Below are 22,631 nucleotides of genomic sequence, written 5' to 3' on the forward strand. Positions count from 1 at the left end.
CAGGGGTCACGACCTTTAAGACCCAAAGAGCCGTTTGGAGCCGGTTTCCACGCAAAAGAAAACTCTGGGAGCCACAAATACTTTGTGACATCTAAGATGAAGATAACACTGTATATACTGTTTTTTACCTTTATGCTTTGTGTGAACAACTAAGGTGTGTTGCTTATGACATCCATGAAGTGCTACAGAGAAAATTACATTTTATTTATGTAACTAACACATTTTGAACTCTTAAAGAAATATAACAAAAGGAAAGCTGAACTAAAATGATCCAGCAAACAAAAACTGCTGTGAGCCGCCCTTATATCGCCTTTGGGCTTTTGGAGCCTTGACCTGACTTTTAAAAAAGATATATATATATATATATATAAAAAAGATATAAACAATGAAAAATAGATATTTGCAGAATTCTGCCTAAATATGTATTTTACCTGGTTAATGTGTGTGGCGGGGCGTGGTCTGCTGCACCGCTGCAGGGGAGGCGACACACCTGAGCGGCACCCGCAATCATGCCTCGCCGCCTTAACGTCTGTGCTGTTGTGTTGGTGTGTGTCGGGCTGTGAGCTGCAAAGCTACAGCCGGCTGTGTGCGCACAGCAACCGTGTGTGAACAGTGGTCAATAAAGAGATGCTGAAAAGCGCGTTCATGGAAACATCGTCGGGTCTGCTGTGATATGTTTACAACGGGACGTCTGCTCCTGAACCTCTGCGCACAGCGTCTGCAGGTCGGGGCTGTACGAAGTCACTTTATCTTTACAGGACTGTAAGCTGTCGTCTGTGAGGCGTGAGCGTGTTTGTTTTAACACAGTTCACGGTGGAGCTGATGTGACGCTTATTTTGAGCGATAATAATAGAATATAATTTTATTTTTATATTTTAATATCACAATAATCTTTCAATTTAGAACTACAAGTTATAAAAGAACATAAATAAAATACACTTCAGCTAAATACTTCTAATTTATTTTCCCAAACCACGTGGAGCCGCAGTGTAAGGACTAAAGAGCCGCGGCTCCGGAGCCGCAGGTTGTCGACCCCTGAGCTAGACCTTTATAGCAACATCTTATTACATCAACTTTCATGAAACAGTTAAATGTAAGGAGCAGGGACGTGAAATAGACATTAATCTCATTTAAAAGCATATACCTGTGAGTTATGCCACCGTTATATTCATTAATGAAGTAACTAGATCGCCTATAGCAGTTCAGTCCACCTAAAATCAACTCTGACTTTTTAACTGCTTTTTCTAACTTTCTCGCTGAAACCCTGCTCTTATCTCCAAATATACTACTGCTTTTAACATGGACAACACATCAAATTCAGCCACAAGAGATTTTATATGCTGGCTGGACAATTTTGGCTTACACCAATATATGAACGTTCCCAAACACTCCAAAGGACACATTTTGGATCTTGTTTGCTGCATTGGTGTCACCCCTAAGAACTGTGCTGTTTTGGCCTCTTTCAGACCATAAATTAGTTTTATTCAGTGTTAGTCTCCCACTATACAAAAATAAACAAAACCGCTCAATTACTTTTAGAAATATTAGGGGCATTGATCTATCAGCTCTTTCCCATGGCATTAATAACTTACCTACCATTGATGCCTCAGCTTCCATAGACGACCTGCTATCTCACTATAACAATGAACTTATCAACCTCTTAGATACCTTGGCTCCCCAAAAAACTCGAACTGTTTCTTTCTCTCGCTCTGCACCATGGTACTCATCTGAACTTCGCCAACTTAAAGCTACTGGACGCCGCCTGGAACGTCTCTCCAGGAAAACAGGACTTACTATTCACAAGGACATGTATCTCAGTCATATACAACACTATAAAGAAGCTATTCATCATGCTAAATCTGCTTACTACACCTCTGTTATTGAATCCGCTGAAGGAAACACTCGCACTTTGTTTTCTACATTACACAATACTGTTAAACCCCCAGATACCTTTGCCATACATACACACTCTGCCAGTCTGCAACAAATTTATGGACTTGTTTTACACCAAGACTGAGAATCTTCATCAACACTTGCCCTCGTCCTGTGATATGGTCAAATGTATCTGCATTTTTTGTCCTTCTCAGCTGTCATCCTCTCTGTCCAATTTTGAACTTCCCACAATAACTCAGCCATCTTCCATAATTACTTAAAGTCGTCATCGTGTAAACTTGATCCACTGCCGACAATTCTGGTCAAACTCTCATTCCCGTCTCTTGCCCCACTGATTGCTAATATCGTACACTCCTCTCTTATATCTGGTTCTGTTCCTTCTTCCCTTAACCCTCTGAATCTGTTCAAAAACACCACCCTTTCAGCTTGTTCGTGGCCACAAGTGGCCACCTACAGATTAGGTCTGTAATTTTTTATTAATTTTGTTTTGTTGCCATTTTTTTTTGCATAAAGCTTTTAAGTAACTTCAGTTCTTTCCATAAATATAAAATAATTATTACTTTTTTATATTTTAACCCTTTAAACACCAGTTTGTTTGTCCACTGCACCAGCTGGACGACAACCTCAAATCTCGCAATTTTATATAATTGCATTGCTACTGAAATTTCTTGTATTATTAATAGTAGAGTCTGGGGCATGTAATTGATTCACATCAACATTGATTATAATGCATTGTTATTTTAGTGCAGAGAGAGCAAAAACATAAAAAACCCCTTTCAGACTGTTGGTGGCCAAAAATGGCCACCCCTTGTTTACATTTACAAAATGCTATAAAATTATTATATGTTAAGAAAAATGTCCAGTTTTTTTTACATGATTTTTTAGACTAGCATCAGGGCTGTTCATCAAAATCAAAATTTCATTAAAATTCTGAAATTTAACCCTTTAAATACCAGTTAGAGCACATAATCATAACAACTCATAAATAGAGAAAATCATAAAATCCCAGTTTTTTTTCTAAATAATACATGCCATCTGATTTATTTGCTAACCATGATGAAGGTTAGATGCATAGCAATAATTTACACCATCAATGACATTTATGCAACATTGTTTTTTTCTGCAGTGGCAGAAAAACATAAAAAACCCCTTTCAGCTTGTTCGTGGCCAAAAGTGGCCACCCCTTGTTTACATTTACAAAATGCTATAAATGTCCAGTTTTTTTTACATGATTTTTTAGATTAGCATCAGGGCTGTTCATGAAAATCAAAATTTCAATCAAATTCATAATTTTAACCCTTTAAATACCAGTTAAATCACATAATTGTAATGATTTACATAGGGATAAAAGCATAAAATCCCCATTTTTTTCTAAATAATACATGCAAACTGATTTATTTTCTAACCATGATGGAGGTTAGATGCATAGCAATAATTAAAAGTATCAATGAGTTTTATGCATCTTGGTTTTTTTGTGCAGTGAGAGAAAAACAAAAAAAAATCCCTCTCAGCTTGTTCGTGGCCAAAAATGGCCACCCCCTGTTTACATTTACAAAATGCTATAAAATTCATATATATTAAAACATTTTTCTACTTTCATTGACTTGATTTTTTAAATTAGCACCGCTTCTAGTCATAAAAACCAAAATATAATTCAAATTCTGATATTATACCCTTTGAATACCAGTCAGGCTATGTATTATTATAGTAAAAATAGTAATAAAGTTCACATCTTTTAGCATATAAATGGTGAAACCTAATATGTTTTTTTATCATCATTGCAGGTCAGTAACAGTAACTGTTACAATGATTTATTTTTACTTTATTTATTTATGTATTTATTCTTTCTTTTGTTTGGGGGGGGGGGGGGGGGGGGGGGGGGGAGGAGATGAATGGCCAAAAGCAATGTCACACATGGTGTGTTAGTGGCCAGTGAGGCAATTTAGTGACCAAATAAAAGAGCTCAATATTGAGCCGGAGAACGCAATTTCATTGTTCTTTGACAATGACAATAAAAATAAATACTTGAATACTTGAATACAATCCGTGTCCTCAGCCAGGGAGCGATAATCCTTCGTGCCCGGAAGTGGAGAGTTGGCGAGGCCGGCTCTCACGAACGCCGGCAGCTGTCTGAGGAAAATGTGGGCAAAGAGAAATCCCCCGTCGTCCGGTCCGAGAAAGGACAGCATGTGCGCCATCAGTTTGAGAGCCGTACCACCACCCAGGCCTGAGAGGGAGAGGAGCTTCTCGGCTCGCTCTGCGTCGGTGAGGGCATAGCACCGAAGAAGAAGCTCCTTAGGAGCGGCGTACTCGGGTGGGTGGGTCCCGGAGGAGCGTCAACGCACGACGGGTTGCTAGCGGGTCGAGAAAAGCCACCACGTGGTGATATTTCGTGTCGTCAGCCGAGATGTCACGAAGGGAGAACTGGGCCTCCACGTGCACGAACCATGACGGGGGATCGTGAAGCCAAAAGTCCGGTGTTCTGACAAGGTAGGACGTTTGCGCCACAGCAAACGTAGCTGCAGCCGGAGGCAGAGGGCTGGCGCTGCTGATGCATCCAGAGCGGAGTCTGCGCCACCATCGGACTGCAGCATGTTCGAGTCAGGGGTCACCAATGTGGAGGTAAACGCAGACGACACGAGAGCTCTCAATAAACACTGCTCGTTTATTGCTCATCACCACAGAACTCAACACTTTCACTCCAAAACACAACAACAACACTTCCTGAGAACTGGGTGTGAGTGGAGCCCTCCAGTGGTCTGGAGTGGAGTGGAGTGAGTGGAGCCCTCCAATCATTGGGGGGGGGGGGCTCCACCTCCATGCCCCCCAACCCCAATCCTCCCCCAAAGAAGAGGATTCGGGCACTGGCTAGAACTCATCAGTGGTGATGCAGTCAGCCTCTTTGAAGATTGTCCCCTCATCTTCTGGAGAGCAGGTTTCTTCATCTTGGGCAGATGTATTTTCTTCAAGGACAGATGACTGCTGCTGTCCTTGCTCTCTGACCAGATCATATAGGCAGTGCTTGAAGCAGTGATGACCTTCTTGCCATATTGCCAGAATAAATGATCTGGAAGCTGTTAGGCTTACTTACAGCAGTAGCTCTGTCTGCACCTGCATAAACTCCAGGACACGTTTACAAACAGTGTTTGTTGTTGTTTGCGCTCCAGCTGCAGCTGCAGGTTTTGTTTTTGTTTTTATTTCTAGAGTTAATATTTTGGGTATGGTATCTTTTGATGAAAAATACAAGAGTAAAAGTGCTTTTAGCATGTGCTTCAAAGCTAAGTGACTGGGAACCTCAAAGCTCAATATCCTGCATCCACAAAAATTCACTGCAGCCTATGTAATGTTTGAATTTATTCCAGTCTATCTTGCAAATACATGTTTGTACTGCAATGTCATGCATAAACACAAACTATTAGATCCTTAAGATCAAACCTATGTCAAAATTGTTTCATTATTTTGGTCCATTGGAGTGTGGTAGGCCATCAAAGGCTGCTACTAGAAACTCAGAATATTACATGAAATTGCTTGTTTGGCCAAAAATGGGTAAATGATGTCATTTGGTAAAAAACATTAAAAACTACAATTTTCATGTGTTGACTTTAGAATGAAAGCAATTTTACCTAAATTGCATGATATAGTACTGTCAGTAACAAGGAATCAAAAAAGGTGGTTATAATGGGTTTCAATTGGCCACAAATGGCCACGATAGAACCCAGAGGAACTATTTAGTGTATAGTGAATATTATTGACATTATTAAGGAGCTGATGTTGAAAATTAAAAAATCTGACAAAAATACACACCTTTGGGAAGTTTCATTCCACTGGCATTAACAGAACAAAAATGGTTGAAAAGCGAAAAGCAAAGTGGCCACAAATGGCCAGGATAGGATTCAGAATTTATGGACTTGTTTTACACCAAGACTGAGAATCTTCATCAACACTTGCCCTCGTCCTGTGATATGGTCAAATGTATCTGCATTTTTTGTCCTTCTCAGCTGTCATCCTCTCTGTCCAATTTTGAACTTCCCACAATAACTCAGCCATCTTCCATAATTACAAACTTAAAGTCGTCATCGTGTAAACTTGATCCACTGCCGACAATTCTGGTCAAACTCTCATTCCCGTCTCTTGCCCCACTGATTGCTAATATCGTACACTCCTCTCTTATATCTGGTTCTGTTCCTTCTTCCCTTAAAACTGCAATAATAACTCCCATACTAAAAAAGAACGGTTCAGATCCCTCCAATCTAAATAATTTCAGGCCAATTTCAAATCTCCCTTTCTTAGCAAAAATTCTTGAAAAGATAGTGGCTGCACAGGTTCATCGTCATCTCACTGGAAATAACTTGTACGAACAGTTTCAGTCCAGCTTCCGTTCATGTCACAGCACAGAAACATCTCTAGTAAAAATCACCAATGATCTTCTGCTTGCAGCTGACTCTGGACTCATCTCCATCTTCATTCTCGACCTTACAGCAGCTTTTGACACTATCTCCCACCGCATCTTTCTTCACAGATTAGCATCTATTGGCATCAATGGTACAGCACTCGCCTGGTTTACCTCTTATCTCTCTGGCTGCTCACAGTTTGTTCAGTTACTCCCTCACAGATCAGCATCTACTCCAGTTAATTCTGGTGAACCCCAAGGCTCTGTCCTGGGTCCTTTACTTTTTATCATCTATCTCCTACCCCTAGGTAATATTTTTAGGAAGCATAACATCCAGTTTCACTGCTACGCAGATGACACCCAGCTCTACTCTTCGTCCCTCACTCACACCACACAGTACCGCCATACTTGTCAATGCTCTCGTCACATCTCATCTGGATTGCTGTAATTCTCTTCTCTATGGTTTACCTCATAAATCATCCATAAACTGCAGTTGGTTCAAAATACAGCTGCTCGTATTATTTCCAGAACTAGATCCACTGAACATATAACACCAGTTCTTAAACAGCTCCATTGGCTCCCAGTTCACCTCCGTGTCAAGATCCTGCTTCTCACTTTCAAAGCGCTTCATAACCTCGCTCCTCCATATCTATCCGATCTTCTCCACACTTCCTCGCCCCTTCGTACACTCCGCTCTTCCTCAGCTTCCCTTCTGTCAGTTCCACCTGCTCGCCTGACTACCATGGGACTCAGAGCCTTTAGTTGTTCTGCCCCAAGACTTTGGATGCACTCCCACTTGCTCTCCGGACCACACACTGTCTCACCACTTTTAAATCACTACTCAAAACCCATCTGTTAAGAATTGCATACACCTGATCTGTCTTAGGCCATTTTTACCTGCTCAGTTTTTATATTTGCTTTTATACTTTTATGACTGTTTATGTCTAAATTTTATCTGCCATGTTTGCTATATATACATTTTTCTTATGTTTTTTATGGTATTGTTTACGTGCTACTGTGAGGTGACCTTGGGGGTCTGAAAGGCGCCTATAAATAAAATCTATTATTATTTATTGTTATCCGGTTGTTCAGTCTGACGTCACTAGCCGTGTCTGGGCCTAAACTCCGCTGCAGGTCCATATATCAAACGATCACTATGGCATTACTGAGAGTTGAAAAACTGTCTAAAGTCTTTCATATTTAATAAAATGATCAGCGTTCTGCTCTACCAGGTGTAACAATTGAGTTTAACATCCAGGCATCCATGAAAATGGAATTTATGACATTTAACGGAGTTAGAAGTTAGCAGGAAGTTAGCTCGCTAGCTTCTATCTAAACACAATATAGCATGCCCTGACTGCGGGGTTTTGGAAACAAATTAAAACGTACAGCTCTGTTATCACTTCCAACATAAATGAAGACAGAAAACTAAACAGCAGTGACGTTTGTAGGGTTACTGAAGTTTGGCTAGCTGGTATATAATGATGTGCTACGTGACCGCTAGCGACACAGCTATGTTAGCATAATATAAACAAGCTAACTTTTTTCCCACTCGATAAAAGTTAACGTGAGTGTTCTCGGTGGTCAGGAACAAATGTAATCGCATGGCAGGATGCTGTAAAAGGACCAAACTTCAGCCAGGAGAACAACTGAGATAATCCATCCACAATACGAGGTTAGTCATTCATATACTGCTGCATGGGCTGGGCTGTAGCTACATCCTAAGGGTTTAAAAACTGAGCTTAAATAAATGATTAGCGGTAATAAAAGCCGAGGGAGGTCAACAGGGATCACTGACTGTTTTAGGAGCTTTTTGAGATCAAATAGAAGAAAATACAAAACATTAAACATGTTAACAACACAAAAGCCATATTAAACGCAGACTACTTTAGGTCCGGAAGTAGGATTCGTCGTGTCATCCCTGAACAACCGGATAGTTTCTTTCAGTGTTTTGGAATTTTGGTTTCTTTACAAAATAAATTCAGGTGAAACTACATTTTCATGGAGCAGCAGTTTTCTGTCACGCTTGTTTCAGACAAGCTGCCGAGCTGTGAACCAAAGACTGAACAGACTGGGTCACTGCAAATCTGTGTGATGGAAATACCTATTTATTGATTATATCACATATGTGTTTATTGCACACGGTCGTGAGACAGTTGGAGACATCCGGGCACCGTTTATCGGGTTAAACAGATGGTGGAGCCTTTTGTTCTTGGCACCTTGGGGGGGACCAGCGTAGCAGCGCCCTGCTGAAGGCCCACTCGCTCTCATCCACACCAGAATAAAGGTGTCGATTACAGCTGACTGTGTCTGTGGACTTTGTTAATTAAACTTCTGCCACACCTGCACGTTTCACGATCAAAGCCCTGTTTAAAAAAAATGAAAGGATTCTGGTGATATTCCTTTTTTATTATGATTATCCACAAATACTTCAAAGCTCAAACTAACATTCACTGCATCCTTCTAACAAGCATAGATCTGTGTGTGTAACCTATTTATTTAGACTGAAGCTACATGCAATGTTTGCTAGCATTTAATTGGAGGAACAAGTGGATCTCTTTCTTTTATCTGGATTCATTCACCCTAACATGTGTGACCAGAGGCCTGGATTTTGGCTTATCCCAGTAACTTCAGTGTAAACTCAGACGAGCAGACTAGGCATGAAATCACCGCCTACTGACCAATCAATTCTCAGAAATAGCGTCACCTGGAAAATCTCTCTGCAGGAAGGTTTGATAGGCTTTTCAGTTGCATCTAAAGTCTTTGTGTTTCCATGATAAGCAAGCGAGTGTGAGATCCTGCATTCAAGGTGGAAGGCCAAAGCGGGCCAGCAGAGAGGCGAGTGTGAGAGCCTGAGACCAGGCTGGAGGGCTGGCATAGATCAGGAGGGAGGCAAGTATGAGAGTGCAGAAAGGCTAGAGAGAGAGGAGGGCCTGCGAGAAGGTTGCAGGGCCTCTGGAGACCGGGATGGTGAATGGATAGCATAAAGAGATGGAGGCTGATGCAGCTCAGAGGATGAAGCACTTGTTAACAGGAGCACAAATGTGACTTAAAACAGACGAGACTTTGATAACACCATCTTGAATGCCAGCTTTATGTTGACTTACCCTGACTTTAAGATTTGAGTGCCTTAGGAACAGGAAAAGCAGAAACCATACGTAGAAGAAGAGAAAACACAGAAACAGGATGGACTGCGGGTCAGCGGTCCATTTGTGGAAAAGAGGAGCTGAAAACACCAAAGGCACACATTTCCTGCCTATATATTTCTTTAGTGATGAGCTTTGAAATGTGGCCATGGAACATTATGAACAGAAATAGAAGCTTGCAGGTTCTAATTGAAAGCCTATCCTAAATTGGATCTTGAATTCGGGACAGGTGATATGGTGACAGCCAGAATTTGCCAAGGGGAGGATTTAGCCCTCAAAAAATGTCACTCATCCAAGCAATCTGAGTATGAACGACTGGAAAAGGGGCTACAAGGGATCACTAAGGGTTTTGTCTTAGGCAGCAGTTGTCCTTCTCTCCTGGACGGCCTGGAGCTTTCGTTGGGTGCCCTCCCAGCTGGGATAACTGCATTTACTTGATGTGATATTCTTCTGCTTCACTGGGCGCTACATCTGGTGACACCCAGTTTGTGCTTCTGTGGATATGTCAAGCTGATCCATATGCACTGGTTTACAGTACATCATCAATGTCCCCCCTTACTCACCGTCTGCATATGATTGATCGTGAAACTGACCTCCCAGCCCATTGTTCCTTCAGTGGGCTGGTTTCAGTCACTGTGCAAATGTCCTGTTTATAAGGTTGAAACCTGCAGTCAGCTGAGACTGAAGACGTCACCTGATGAGTGAAAACGCGACGCCCTGATGAACTGAATCAACCTTTGGAACATGGATGACTGAGCATGCATCAAGATGGAAAGCACATCACAGCAATTAAAATTCTGAAATGACCTCTTAACTATTACTGACTCCGGGAAATCTGCTGCTTTAGTACTTTTAGACCTCGGTTCTGCTTTTGATATCATATATTATGGTGTCCTTATCTCCTGGCTGTAGGACTTAGTGGGCATCAGAGGGACTGCACTGGAATGGTTTCAATCTGATTTTACTAATCACCTTTGGCTCTGCTTTTAAAGCTCTCCTCACTGAGGACAGGTAGCTAACAGGTGACCAGTTTGTCACACAACCATTCACACTCATGGGAAATTTAGACTCACCAATTACCTAACTACTAATGGCATGTCTTCAGACTGTGGGAAGAAGCTAGCTACCAAAAGGAGGACCTACACAAACACGGGAAGAACATGCAAACTCCAGGCAGATGACGAATTTGAACCTAGGACCTTCATTCTGCGAGGTAACAGTGCTACTCGCCATGGCACAGGGTTAGGGTTAGCCTAAAGCACCAATAAAAACTCAAAACTGAAATTTGTGCTGCTATTTTCTGTGCTGTCTAAGTTCAACTCAATTCAATTTTATGTATATAGTCACAACAACAGTTGCCTCAAGGTGCTTTGTATTGTAAGGTTGACCCTACAATAATACATACAGAGAAAACGCAACAATCATATGACCCCCTATGAGCAGCACTTTGGCGACAGTGGGAAGGAAAAACTCCCTTTTAACAGGAAGAAACCTCCAGCAGAACCAGGCTCAGGGAGGGGCCATCTGCTGTGATTGGTTGGGGTGAGAGAAGGAAGACGGGATAAAGACATGCTGTGGAAGAGAGACAGAGGTTAATAACAGATATGATTCAGGGCAGAGAGGTCTGTTAACACACAGTGAGTGAAGAAGAAACACCCAGTGCATCATGGGAATCCCCGGCAGCCTACACCTATTGCAGCATAACTAAGGGAGGATTCAGGGTCACCTGGTCCAGCCCTAACTATATGCTTTAGCAAAAAGGAAAGTTTGAAGCCTAATCTTGAAAGTAGAGATAGTGTCTTGAAACCTTGATGAAGCTAAAAGTTAAATATCACAGTCTCAAGAGTGAATGATAGAAGTTACCAAATCAGAATTTTCTGCAGGCTTTCAAACCTGCACTGGTACTAATATAGCACTCCATTTAAATACTCAGAGTTCTTTCTACTACAGGTCACATACATCCAAGCATACACACTCATGCTTCAGTATTTTGCCCAGGAATACTTTGACACAGAGACAGGAGGAGCTGGAGATCGATCGACCATCCTTCCGATTGGTAGGCAAGCTGCAGTATCTTCGCAAGAACCTTCTTTTCAGCACAAACATTATAGGACTCACCCCCTCCACCCGATGGTAAGGCCCAGCAGAGTTCTCCAGGTCCAAAAGGACACCATTGAGAGACCATGTGAAGGTAAGATCCATAGCTGCATCATGGGAGGCATGGCACTGGAGCGTCACATTCTCGCCCTGATTTATGTCGGCATTAGAAGGGGCCAGCGTGATCTTGGTGGCATCTGTGAGGGGGTAAATAGTTCTGATTAGCAAGACCTTGTCCAAATGTCTGAAGATACCAAAATAAAAAATAAACAAGTCTGACAGTTTGGAAAATGTATTCATAGATGTTCTTGTGTACCATTCAAATGCTTTCTTGTTTTCTTCAGTCAGCGGTGCAACATGTCCTGGCCTTACAGAGGGCGTTTTTTAAATCGACAAACAAACTCGTTTTTTCCAGGATAAATGAAGAACTTCTAAATAAATGAGACACCATTTCCTCTCCAGCTTATCTGGAGGGGTAATGTTGGGTTTGATTATTATTTGGGATTAATATAATTAAAAATCTTTTACTGATTGAATAATTATGTAGAAACCTGCAGAAATATCAGTGAAAATGTAAGAATGTGTGGGGCAGATGTAGACATGATAACTGGTACCAGCAGCTTCTCCCCACCAGATTGAACCGGTTAGATAGACAGATGCACGTTCACATGTAAAACTCTGCCAGGGGGTCACTCTCTTTTGGGAAGACTGAGTGTTTTACGCCTGTGGTTTTCTAAACAGACCAGTTCCATGTACATGATACTTTTTAATTATTCAATGCTTTAATAAATAGTAATCAAAAGAAGAAGTGTTTTACTGGTGATTCGTCAGGGTGGATAAACAAACATGTTAACAGCTATCTGCCTTAAGGTGTGCATTTAAGGTCACCAGGTCAAATAATTCTGATTGGAGGCTTTCTTTTTCGGAGGAGCCGCAGTAGTGAACACAAGACAATCAACCACTGTGGGACTAGAGCAGCGGTCCCCAACCCCCGGTTCTCGGACCGGTACCGGTCCGTGAGTCGTTTGGTACCGGGCCGCGGTACCGAGGCTCAGGTGTGAAATGTCTGGTTTTCAGGGTTTTTATCGGTTTTCAGCGTTATTTTGTTATCGTTTTTATTGTTAACTCGGTTTTCCTGGGTCTTTTCACGTGTGTTATGAATAAATCTTCTTTTTTTCGGTACCGGTACTGGTTTTATTTTGTTGTATTTATCTGCGACACCTTAAAGGCCGGTCCGTGAAAATATTGTCGGGCATAAACCGGTCCGTAGCGCAAAAAAGGTTGGGGACCACTGGACTAGAGGACTCATATCCTTTCATTACAGGGACACTGGTGTTCCAGCAGTCTCCAGTTCACGTACACTTTTTTGAATTGGTGGGTTGATCTGTGGCTCCTCCAGTCTCCATGCCAAAACTAAGTTTGATTAAGACAGTGAACCCTGAGTTCCTCCTTTTGCATTCATCAGAGTCTGAATGTTATATATTGTCTCGTTCATGCTTGATACAGTCGAAGGTTCAGGACCACTCAGTTCTATTAATTTACGAGAATGCGTTTTCAAACATAATTACATTTCAATGAAATAATTAATTCATGGACGTGTGTCAGAAGAGAACACAAGCAATCCAAAGTGCACAGTTAAGCTTATCTCGACTTTGAGATGATTATAGCGACTAGCAATAGGAACAAAGGCTTCAACTCACTGACATGTGGCATGAGGTTGTTTGTTACTTATGGCTGAGTTGTTGAGTTGTGTACCTCTCACAGACAGGTGTCCAGTGCTGTTGGCTTTGCCGAGGTAGTTTTCAGCAAAGCAGGTGTACTTTCCTTCATCTGCTCTGCTGATGTTATAAATCCACAAGATGCCATCTGGAGTTACTGCTATTCTGAGAAAAGACACAGTACAATATAACCCTTAATTTAATCTAAAACATTGTATGTGTTTGTACATGGAAAACTTAACTTATTCCAAGTTGTCTACGGAGCTTAGAAAGAAAGAAAGACAGCGACTGGACTTCTTAAAGGTTCGTGAAGACATTTCTTTCCTCGCCTAAGAGGTGTGTTCAGTGCTAAAACCAAATGTTTAAGAGTCCCAGGTATTTAAACTCTAGAGGGGTTGACCCTTTAGTCGATACTATTTATCATTTACCTCATCACATGAGCCAAGGTGTCATTTCCACCAGAGGTTTCAGGTGAAACCACTGTGAGCCCTTCTCCCACCATGTGACCTACTTAAGTCACCTAACGCAACAGTCAGTACGAGACTTATCAGTCTTTTAAGTGTTGTGGATGTTATACATGGTTATGCTGAGGATATGTCGGCCAGTTTCTACTGGAAATGCCTTTTGTTAGTGAGGAATTTGCATTTGCACTGTTACATTTTTATATTTTTACTGAAGAAAACAGCTGCTTGTTTCAGTGAAAATACATTGATGGTTTTTTTTGCACTAATAAAGTTGTGGAGTTGTAAAGTATTTTGTCTCACGTCAATTATGTTGTCAGTTATATCATTATCGCAAATTTCCAAATATATATCGTGATAAATATTTTTGGCCATACTGCCCTGCCGTACGCTCAAATTAAACTTTTCTTTGCTCAAATTAATTTTCTCCCCAAAATGCAATGTTTGTATACAGGCACAAACATAACATTGGTTTATTTTGAGTGTTTTTCTTCTTCATGGGAGGCACATACATTGTTCCATATGCTGAAGTTGAATGCTTTTTGGCAAGTGCTGTTGTGCAATACATATAAACGTCAGAGAGCTGATATTTGACCTCACTGAGATGTTGAGTTCTAGTTTTGTACTCGCCAATGAGGAGTACATTCTTTGGGAATTAGAGTATAACATGCTAACATGCTCATTATGAACAATGATCATAATGCACGATGCGATGTGCTGCACAGTTAAGCATTATAGCGGAACGTGATTACTCGTTTTTTTTAAATGCCTTTGTTATTATATTTTGACATTGTCCATTAAATTGTTCTTAGTATTTCTTAGTTTCAGACTCAAATGTTTTTCCTCATTTAGTCAACTAAGAAATTGGTCACCAGGAACATCCAACCTGGTAATGACCCACGCCTTTTTTCACACCTTGGCTCATGTAATGAGGCACATGATTAAAACAGGTCAACAACACTCTTAAGGGACAACCCCCACTAGGGCTTCAATCCCTGGGACTGGTTTTAGATTTAAAGAAGCCTCTTGGATGAATCCAGTCGGTTTCTTTCCAAGCTCTAGGGTTTAAAGTTTGTCTGCTATTATTGTAGCCAAACAACTTTGAATTCACACCATTTGCAGATGAGTTTTTGAAAGAATGACAAACTTACATATATCATTAGGTGTATAAATGTACACCACTAAAGTGAATTTTAAATCAAACAATCAATATGTAATCTACCGTACTTTTTGGACCATAAGGCGCACCGGATTATAAGGTGGACTGTCAATGAACGGGTCTGTTTTCATACATAAGGTGCACCTGATTATGAGCATTAAGCAAACAAAACAGTCAGATAAATCAAACTTTACTCAGCTCATTCTTCTTGCTTCCTCCACTTCTGTACCATTGATTCATTAATGCTGTATTCTCTCACAGCGGCTCTATTCCCATGTTGTTGCAGTATATTAATGACTAACCTCGTATTGTGGATGGATTATCTCAGTTGTTCTGACTGAAGTTTGGTCCGTTTACAGCATCCTGCTATGCGATTGCATTTGTCTCTAACCATCAGGAACCTTCACGTTAACTTTTATAAGTGGAAAAGTGTTAGTGTTCGTCCTCCAGCTTCACTGTTTATGTTATGCTAACATAGCTGTGTCGCTAGCGATCACGTAGCACATCATTATATACCAGCTAGCCCAACTTCAGTAACCCTACAAACGTCACTGCTGTTTAGTTTCCTGTCTTCATTTATGTTGGAAGTGATAGCAGAGCTGTACGTTTGAATTATTTCAGAAAAATCTCAGTCAGAACATGTTTAGGTGGAAGCTAGCGAGCTAACTTCCTGCTAACGTCTAACTCTGTTATATTTAATAAATTCTGTTTTCATGGATGCCTGCATGTTAAACTTAATAGTTACACCTGGTAAAGCAGCAACACTGATGATTTTATTACAGATGGAAGAATTTAGACTGTTTTTACCTCTCAGTGTTCGTTTGACTTTAGGACCTCAAGAAGAAGGAGTTTAGGACTTGAAGCAGGCAGAGTCTGGGACCCAGATCACTCCGCGAGGCTCCTGACTACAGTAGCTGTAATGCTCCAACAATCCATCAAGCGGTGCGGCTTCGAAGCTTAGCAAAGTCATACTAAAACATTTTTGACAGGTTTTTGAGCGCCGTGTAGCACATAAAATCAGTTTGAGGTCAGTAAGCACAACCAGAATTCATACATAAGGTGCGCTGTCGATCTTTGAGAAAATTAAAGGATTTTATATATATATATAATCCTTATATTGCAGAAAATACGGTAAGTGCACACTTTAAATTTAAATTCAAGGTATTTAACAAAGGTACTATATTAATTGTTATGTTATTACAGCCAATTTTGTATATTGTCTACCATCTCCAAAAACTTAAAATTAACAAAACTGTCTCTGTCTATATATTGTTTTTTAAGTATAGGTTATATATACTTGGCTACTCTGACTGGTATGATAGACTCCTTTACTTGCAACAACATCTCTCTGGACCTCGTGTTGAAAGTTCCATTAAAAATAATAATATACAAATCAATGAGTTCAGTGCTTGGAACAACAGATATTTTATCTGTGTCATTTATCATAGAATAGCATGGGAACAGGCCTCAGCTAGCTGTGAGACTGCTTTCAGTTGTTCTTGTACTATTCATGGAATAGAAGCTTACAAAAATGAAAGACCAAGCAGCCAATGTTCTTTTGCAGCCATCTGTGTGCATCACACTTTGGCCTGAGATGCTACATGAGGGTGCACAAAACAATTAGTGCTAGGATCGACTTTACTGACCATGGTAGTTGACCATACATGCTGTTTACACTGTAGTATGAACTGTAACACTGGCTTAGCTAGGGAAATACCTGCTGCTGTTGGTGAGCAACTCTGTTCCACGACTCCAGAACAGACTGGGCTTCGGGGCAGCTCGAGGGCGACAATCAATCATCACCTGTCCCCCTCTAGCTGCTGGAATAAGCTTCCTTACTGGATTCAACCGGAAGTCTGGAGCCTGAACTGAAAGGAAGAGACACACAAGGATAGGGGAACAAAAGAGAGTGGTGCATTGCTGTCAATTGTATCTCCTGTTTGTTTTAATCCAACGAAAAATTAATACTTTTTTTACACGTAATGGCATGCTTTTATTATGTTGTCTTTAGGAATTATCAATACACCTTTTTACAGGTAAAAGTAGAATAGATTGAAGTAACAAGAGTCCTATTTATGGGCCAGTAACTAAAGAAACAGGTATCTGTGTCTATCACATAGACATAAGTGAGAATGCTGAGACAGTGACAGTCAGTGAGAAGGACTCTCGCTGGGGTCAACCCACAAAAAGTTACTGGACCAGACAATATACCTGGACGTGTGCTCAGAGCCTGTGCCAACCAGCGGACATTTTCAACATCTCCCTGAGCCAAGCTGTTGTGCCACAGTGCTTTAAAAACACCACCATCAGACCAAACTGGACCCACTACAGCTCACATACCACACAAACCGATCAATGGATCTCAGGTTGGACATACAAGATCCATCACACTGAGCACAGGAACTGTGTTCGACCCCTCCAGAGGATTGTGTGGAGCACATCGTTGGCAGCTCTCTACCCAGCCTACTGGACATTTATACCTCATGCTGCATTCATAAAGCCACTACCATCATGGCTGACCCGCATCACCACCCCCTCCAACTTTTTACTTCTCCCCCATCCAGAAGACGACTCTGCAGCATCAGGAGCAGGTTGGCGAGATTGTGCAATAGCTTTTCCCCCAAGCAGTCCAGCTCCATGCTGCTCCCCTCCACACTGGACTCTCTTCTCCACACACACTTCTTTGGACTACATAACACTTTCCTCTCACTGTCCTCTGTGCATCTTCCTTTTGTTTTGCATATTATAATTTGTATTTTTATTGTGTTGTGGTTTGCAGTGTTTTGTGTTGTTTCACTTTCAATTAGTTTAAAAGGAAAAGGCTGAAAATTTAAATAGTTAAAAGTTGAAATGTAAATAGTTGGTCTTTGTATTTTATAATTTGTTTATTGCATTTTATGTGGAGTAAATAAATAAAAGTATACTTACGGTGGCCCCTACAGACAAAGCCCGTACAAACTCCGAAGCATGTGAAACCTCCAAAACGCAACAGAAGTGCTCCAGGATGCTAGGGGGCAGTGTGGAGCTTTTGTTACCGAATGGCTACACAAGCCAGGAAGTGACAACAACCGATTTGGTGTGTGGTAGTAACAGGTGAGTGCTTGTGTATAAATACACAAACAATACACATATGCTTTCAATTGTGTAATAATAATAATAATGGATTGGATTTATATAGCGCTTTTCAAGGCACCCAAAGCGCTTTACAATGCCACTATTCATTCACTCTCACATTCACACACTGGTGGAGGCAGCTACGGTTGTAGCCACAGTTGCCCTGGGGCAGACTGACAGAAGCGAGGCTGCCATATCGCGCCATCGGCCCCTCTGGCTGTAATTTAAGTGATCTTGGTAGCTCTGTTTTGGAAGTTCAGTTAACTCTAGAAATGTGTTTTGGAGTTTGTACGTGTTTTGTCTCTAGGGGCCACCGTATATATTTATATATAAACATATATAAATAAAACCACTTTTTTTTACATTAGTAATTACTTTTGTCCATAATTTTATATTGTTGTTGATAATAAATTAATTAAAGCAACAAAACAACCTGAAGAGCCGGCTGGGAGCCGAAAGAGCCGGAGCTGGAATTCCCATCACTAATTCTTACTCTATTTCTATTCAAGTACAATACTGTTGTACTTATTCGTAGTTTATCTTGTTTCTGTATAGTTGTACGTATGTATTTGAATTTCTTTCATTGTACAGTCTGCACCTTTGATATAGGAGGACGATATTTCACCCGACTGTATACTTGAGTGTATATTGGGTTGACAATAAAAACTACTTGGCTCGAGAATGAAAAGTCTCTATCTACCTTGGACCCTGAGCTCAGCAGTCGAGTAGATGGTGCCATGCTTGTTTTCAGCCACACACTGGTACATGCCAGAATCCTCCAGAGCAAGGTTGATGATTCTAAGATGAACTCCATTCACCTCCACACGATCCTTGAGGTCCGAAGAAGGTAAAGAAGAGATAAAGTTACAGAAAGCACAAACCGATCTGTGACATGTGTAACAAAGCATGCTGTACAGTACTGCATTATTCAGCTCACTGTTTGCAGAAATAACTAAAGTGACAATTAAACTATTAAAGGACAAAAGCCATATTCATACACGCAGGTGTTCTTAGGTCGAATCATTAACTGAAGCACAGCTTTCCTTATTTGTCTGATTATGCTTTGGCTCCTTTTTTCACTGCTTTTAAGAGGCAGTATCCATGGTTGGGATCAAGACGAAGTCCCTAATAAATAAGGAACTTATGAAAGTTATGCCACAATGTGCTCATAGCCCTCTCCATAAACCCCATGCCCCATTTTAAGGAGTTTTCAGATTTACAATATCTCTAAGGTCTTGGAACTTCAGAATACTATTCCAGAAGGTTAATGAAGCCATTTCTGAACAACTGCAGATTTTGAGGTCAGTTCTAGAAATTGGACATAAATACAAGTTATTCTGATTTGCTGTTGTACTCAGAATCAGAATTCTTTATTAATCCCTAAGGAAATAATGTGGGTTACAGTTGCTCCTGTACAGTAACAAAAACAGACAACAAACTATTTAACAATACGATATGTTACAGATTTACAAATTTAAGAAATAGCACAATATATACAAATCACTCAATAATAAATATCAATGATTGACAGAGGTGGTTATAGATAAATATCAAGAAAGTTGAGAGCAACATTAGCGAGTAAGAGAAGAGCGTGTGCAAAAAGGTGTAACTATTACAGTGTTTAAAGCCTATTAGATGGAGGAGTGGTGCAGCGATATCCTATGTCGTTCAGTGGTGCATCATGGGTAATCTCAGTCCCCCACTGAGTGTGCTCCTGTGACTGGCCAGCACGTCATGGAGTGGGTGGGAGGTGTTGTCCAGTATTGTCTTTATCTTGGACAACATCCGCCTCTCAGACACCACCCTAAGAGAGTCCAGCTCCGTCCCCACTACGTTACTGACATTACCCTATTGTAGGGTACTGTAGGTGAGGTAACTGTTGTTGTGATGATGTGCTATATAAATAAAAACTAAAAATTTAAATTGATCTGATTGAAAATCCAACCTGTCACCCACCCATGAGAGGAAATTTGTTAGGATGTAAGACCTACCATAGAACCAAGTCCGCCAGAGCTTACTTTATATTTTTACATGCTGTGGAGCCATTTTTGGGAGCATTTCAAGTTTCTATACATCAATACAACTGTTATAGCCCAGATTTTAATAATATGTATGCATTAAGTCCATAGTAACTACATTAATTACAAAAAAGTGCAATAAACTACAAAAGAATTGAAAATCGTTTTTGGTTTTTTTACATATATTTCTACTTGGAGAAATTTAAGAGGCTTATCCCTCAAAACTTTAAATACAAAAAAGTTGCAAAAATAGTTTCCCACCACAGGAAATTTATTTTGAGTGTCTTCATAGTTTTATTTTGGAGATACAGCAATTTCTATATACTGCAGGAAAAACAAAAAACAATCCTATGATGCTAATTTGCAAAGAAAACAGCATCAAAATAAACTATTTCCAGCAGTGCAATTCGAGTTCTAAGCATCCCAGCAACTATTCAGAAAAGCATAAAGTCAACCATGACTTATAAAAACACCAGTATAGGCTTTTAAGGCCTACAAGTAAAAAACTATATTTTTCACGAATGTGACGTCACTTCCGGTTTCGGGCAGGAAATGGCGGACATGTGACAGTTCGCGCTGAAGTCTGTTTCACTGTGGGAAGTGTTACGAACAGCTGATCGGATCGGCAAAGCGTGTTTCTGGAATATTATGTTTTTGTTCCTGCAAGGCTTTTTATGCAATTTTTGCAAAGCTATATGTGGAAGGAAACCGTGACCGAGGACAAGCTGATGGCATCAGATGTAAGTACAACTCCTCCGGTTTCATATGCAAAACAAATTATTGCGCTAGCTCACGCGGTTCCGGTTCTACAGGGATTTAAAAATAGTTACGCAAAACAGAGCGTGCCGCTCTGACCGGCTTTAAAGGGTTAAGGAACAACACAGAAAGCACCAAGGGTTGAGGCTGCCACCAGCTGGAACTACTGGAATGCCCACAGTACCATCATGATGGGCTGAGAGGTTGTCATCAAAGAAATATCTCTCTGCTTCAAAATCGAGTCCAAAGGATAACTGTACCCACATGGTCATGTCAAATGCCTTCTTCAGAAGTTTTATGGTCAGGTGTGTGTGTGTGTGTGTTGTGTTACCTGTGTACTAAGTGGCTGTCCATTGCGTAGCCAGCGTACAGAGGGTCGAGGTTTTCCAGCAGCCACACAACTCCACTGAAGATCTGAGCTAATCTCCACTTCTGAGTCGGTCATCACCTGCAACCACTCTGGTTGAGCTGGACGAGAAGAAAGTCAAGAAAAAACAAATACACATGAGCTATAAAATGAACACGAGTGCATTAAAATGAAATGACACATGCTTTGCTGCACAATGAAGAACCTGTAGTCACCTTGGACATTAATGCGTCCCTGGTAGGTGTCCCTTCCTTCTGAGTTGTAGGCTTCACACTCATAAATGCCCTCATCGTCAAAGGAGAGTTCAGGAAGGGTCAGGGTGGGACCCTCCACAGTGGGGCCTGCCTTGGATGGCATTAGACCATCCACCTTCCTCCACCGCACCTTTGGAACTGGACTTTAAGATGAAAAGCAAAGCGAGAGTTGAGAGATGGAAGTAAGAGGTCAATAAAATGCAGTGCAGCGATCAGAGAGTGATAATTAGGTTTGAGGTATGAGGATGTAAAAATGGCTGGACATGTATTACTACAGCTGAACCGCATCACTCTATAATATAAGACACATCAGAAGCATCACACAGCAATTTCTGCGATGGACACTTACTTTCCATAAGCAAAGCACTCTAACTGGGTGGTGTGTCCAGCCAGGGCATAGGTATCTGCCAGGAAGCGCACTTTAATGGTTGGAGCTGACTTCCTGGGATTGGCTGGAATGAAAAAGCAAATCTTCTTAGATTAGATTATCACTTAATTCTGTGCCATAACCTCTTTTTAGTGTAAAAATCCAAATCCTTTCAGTCTAAATGAGATCCTTAGTGGAAGGCTTGGGCCAGTATTCCATGGGCTGACCAGCAGGGTTACTGATGAGAAGGAGAAAGTCAGCAGCTGTCTCTGAGTCGACTTTGCTTCAGCCTTTAGTAAACTGATAACAGGCAAGCTAATGCCACAACTTAAAACTGGACGTTGCACTGGGCTATCAGTGAACAACAACACCCTGTTATCCTATGTTTTTAGAATCATTGATGCTCAACTACAGACAGCGGAACAACTATACGTGAGGATGCTAAGAGACGAGTGATGCAGCTGTAGGTCTTTCATACCATCAGGGACTACCGTGAGCTGGTTGGCCTTGCTGAATGTGCTCTTCGTGCTAACTTCCATGTTGATCGTTGTGAAGCAGAAGTAGTTTGCTGTGTCATTAGGTTCAGCTTTGGCCAGGTACAGATTCCCCGTGACCTGTGACACAAACCAGCGCCCATCATCCTTCCTGATGAAGTTGGGAAACTCGTTGAGAAACCAGCGGTAAGACAGCGCTAGAGAAGAAAAGAATCGCCGTCAGTCACTTTAGTCGTTTCATTCTGTCAGCGCTTAGATTTCACTGTAAAAAGTCACAATCATGACAGTCACAATGTATCAGTGAGAGATTTCATTTCATATTTACTGTCATATTCTGCCCCTCTGACCTGTTAATCACCTTCTGGCCCTGGGCACTAGTGGTGAAGTGGCTAGCTGC

General features: G+C 41.1%; 1 protein-coding gene across 2 annotated transcripts in view; it reads right to left on the reverse strand.

The window, feature by feature from the left end:
- Window positions 1–22,631, reverse strand: part of cntn2 (contactin 2) — a 99,676-nt gene that overhangs the window by 26,150 nt on the left and 50,895 nt on the right. For both annotated transcript variants that reach the window (XR_013098533.1, XM_004574486.5), the window contains exons 6-13: window positions 22,219–22,431; window positions 21,723–21,825; window positions 21,335–21,516; window positions 21,084–21,220; window positions 18,679–18,808; window positions 16,582–16,732; window positions 13,282–13,409; window positions 11,548–11,723 (exon numbers count right to left, since the gene is read on the reverse strand). Coding sequence is in view for 1 of the 2 variants with exons in the window: in XM_004574486.5 (XP_004574543.2) it covers window positions 11,548–11,723; window positions 13,282–13,409; window positions 16,582–16,732; window positions 18,679–18,808; window positions 21,084–21,220; window positions 21,335–21,516; window positions 21,723–21,825; window positions 22,219–22,431 (1,220 nt within the window). In the remaining variant the exon portion in view is untranslated. The remainder of the gene's footprint in view (window positions 1–11,547; window positions 11,724–13,281; window positions 13,410–16,581; window positions 16,733–18,678; window positions 18,809–21,083; window positions 21,221–21,334; window positions 21,517–21,722; window positions 21,826–22,218; window positions 22,432–22,631) is intronic.

This window comes from Maylandia zebra, linkage group LG5 (genome assembly GCF_041146795.1).
Source record: "Maylandia zebra isolate NMK-2024a linkage group LG5, Mzebra_GT3a, whole genome shotgun sequence".
In the NCBI taxonomy this organism is placed as follows: domain Eukaryota; kingdom Metazoa; phylum Chordata; class Actinopteri; order Cichliformes; family Cichlidae; genus Maylandia; species Maylandia zebra.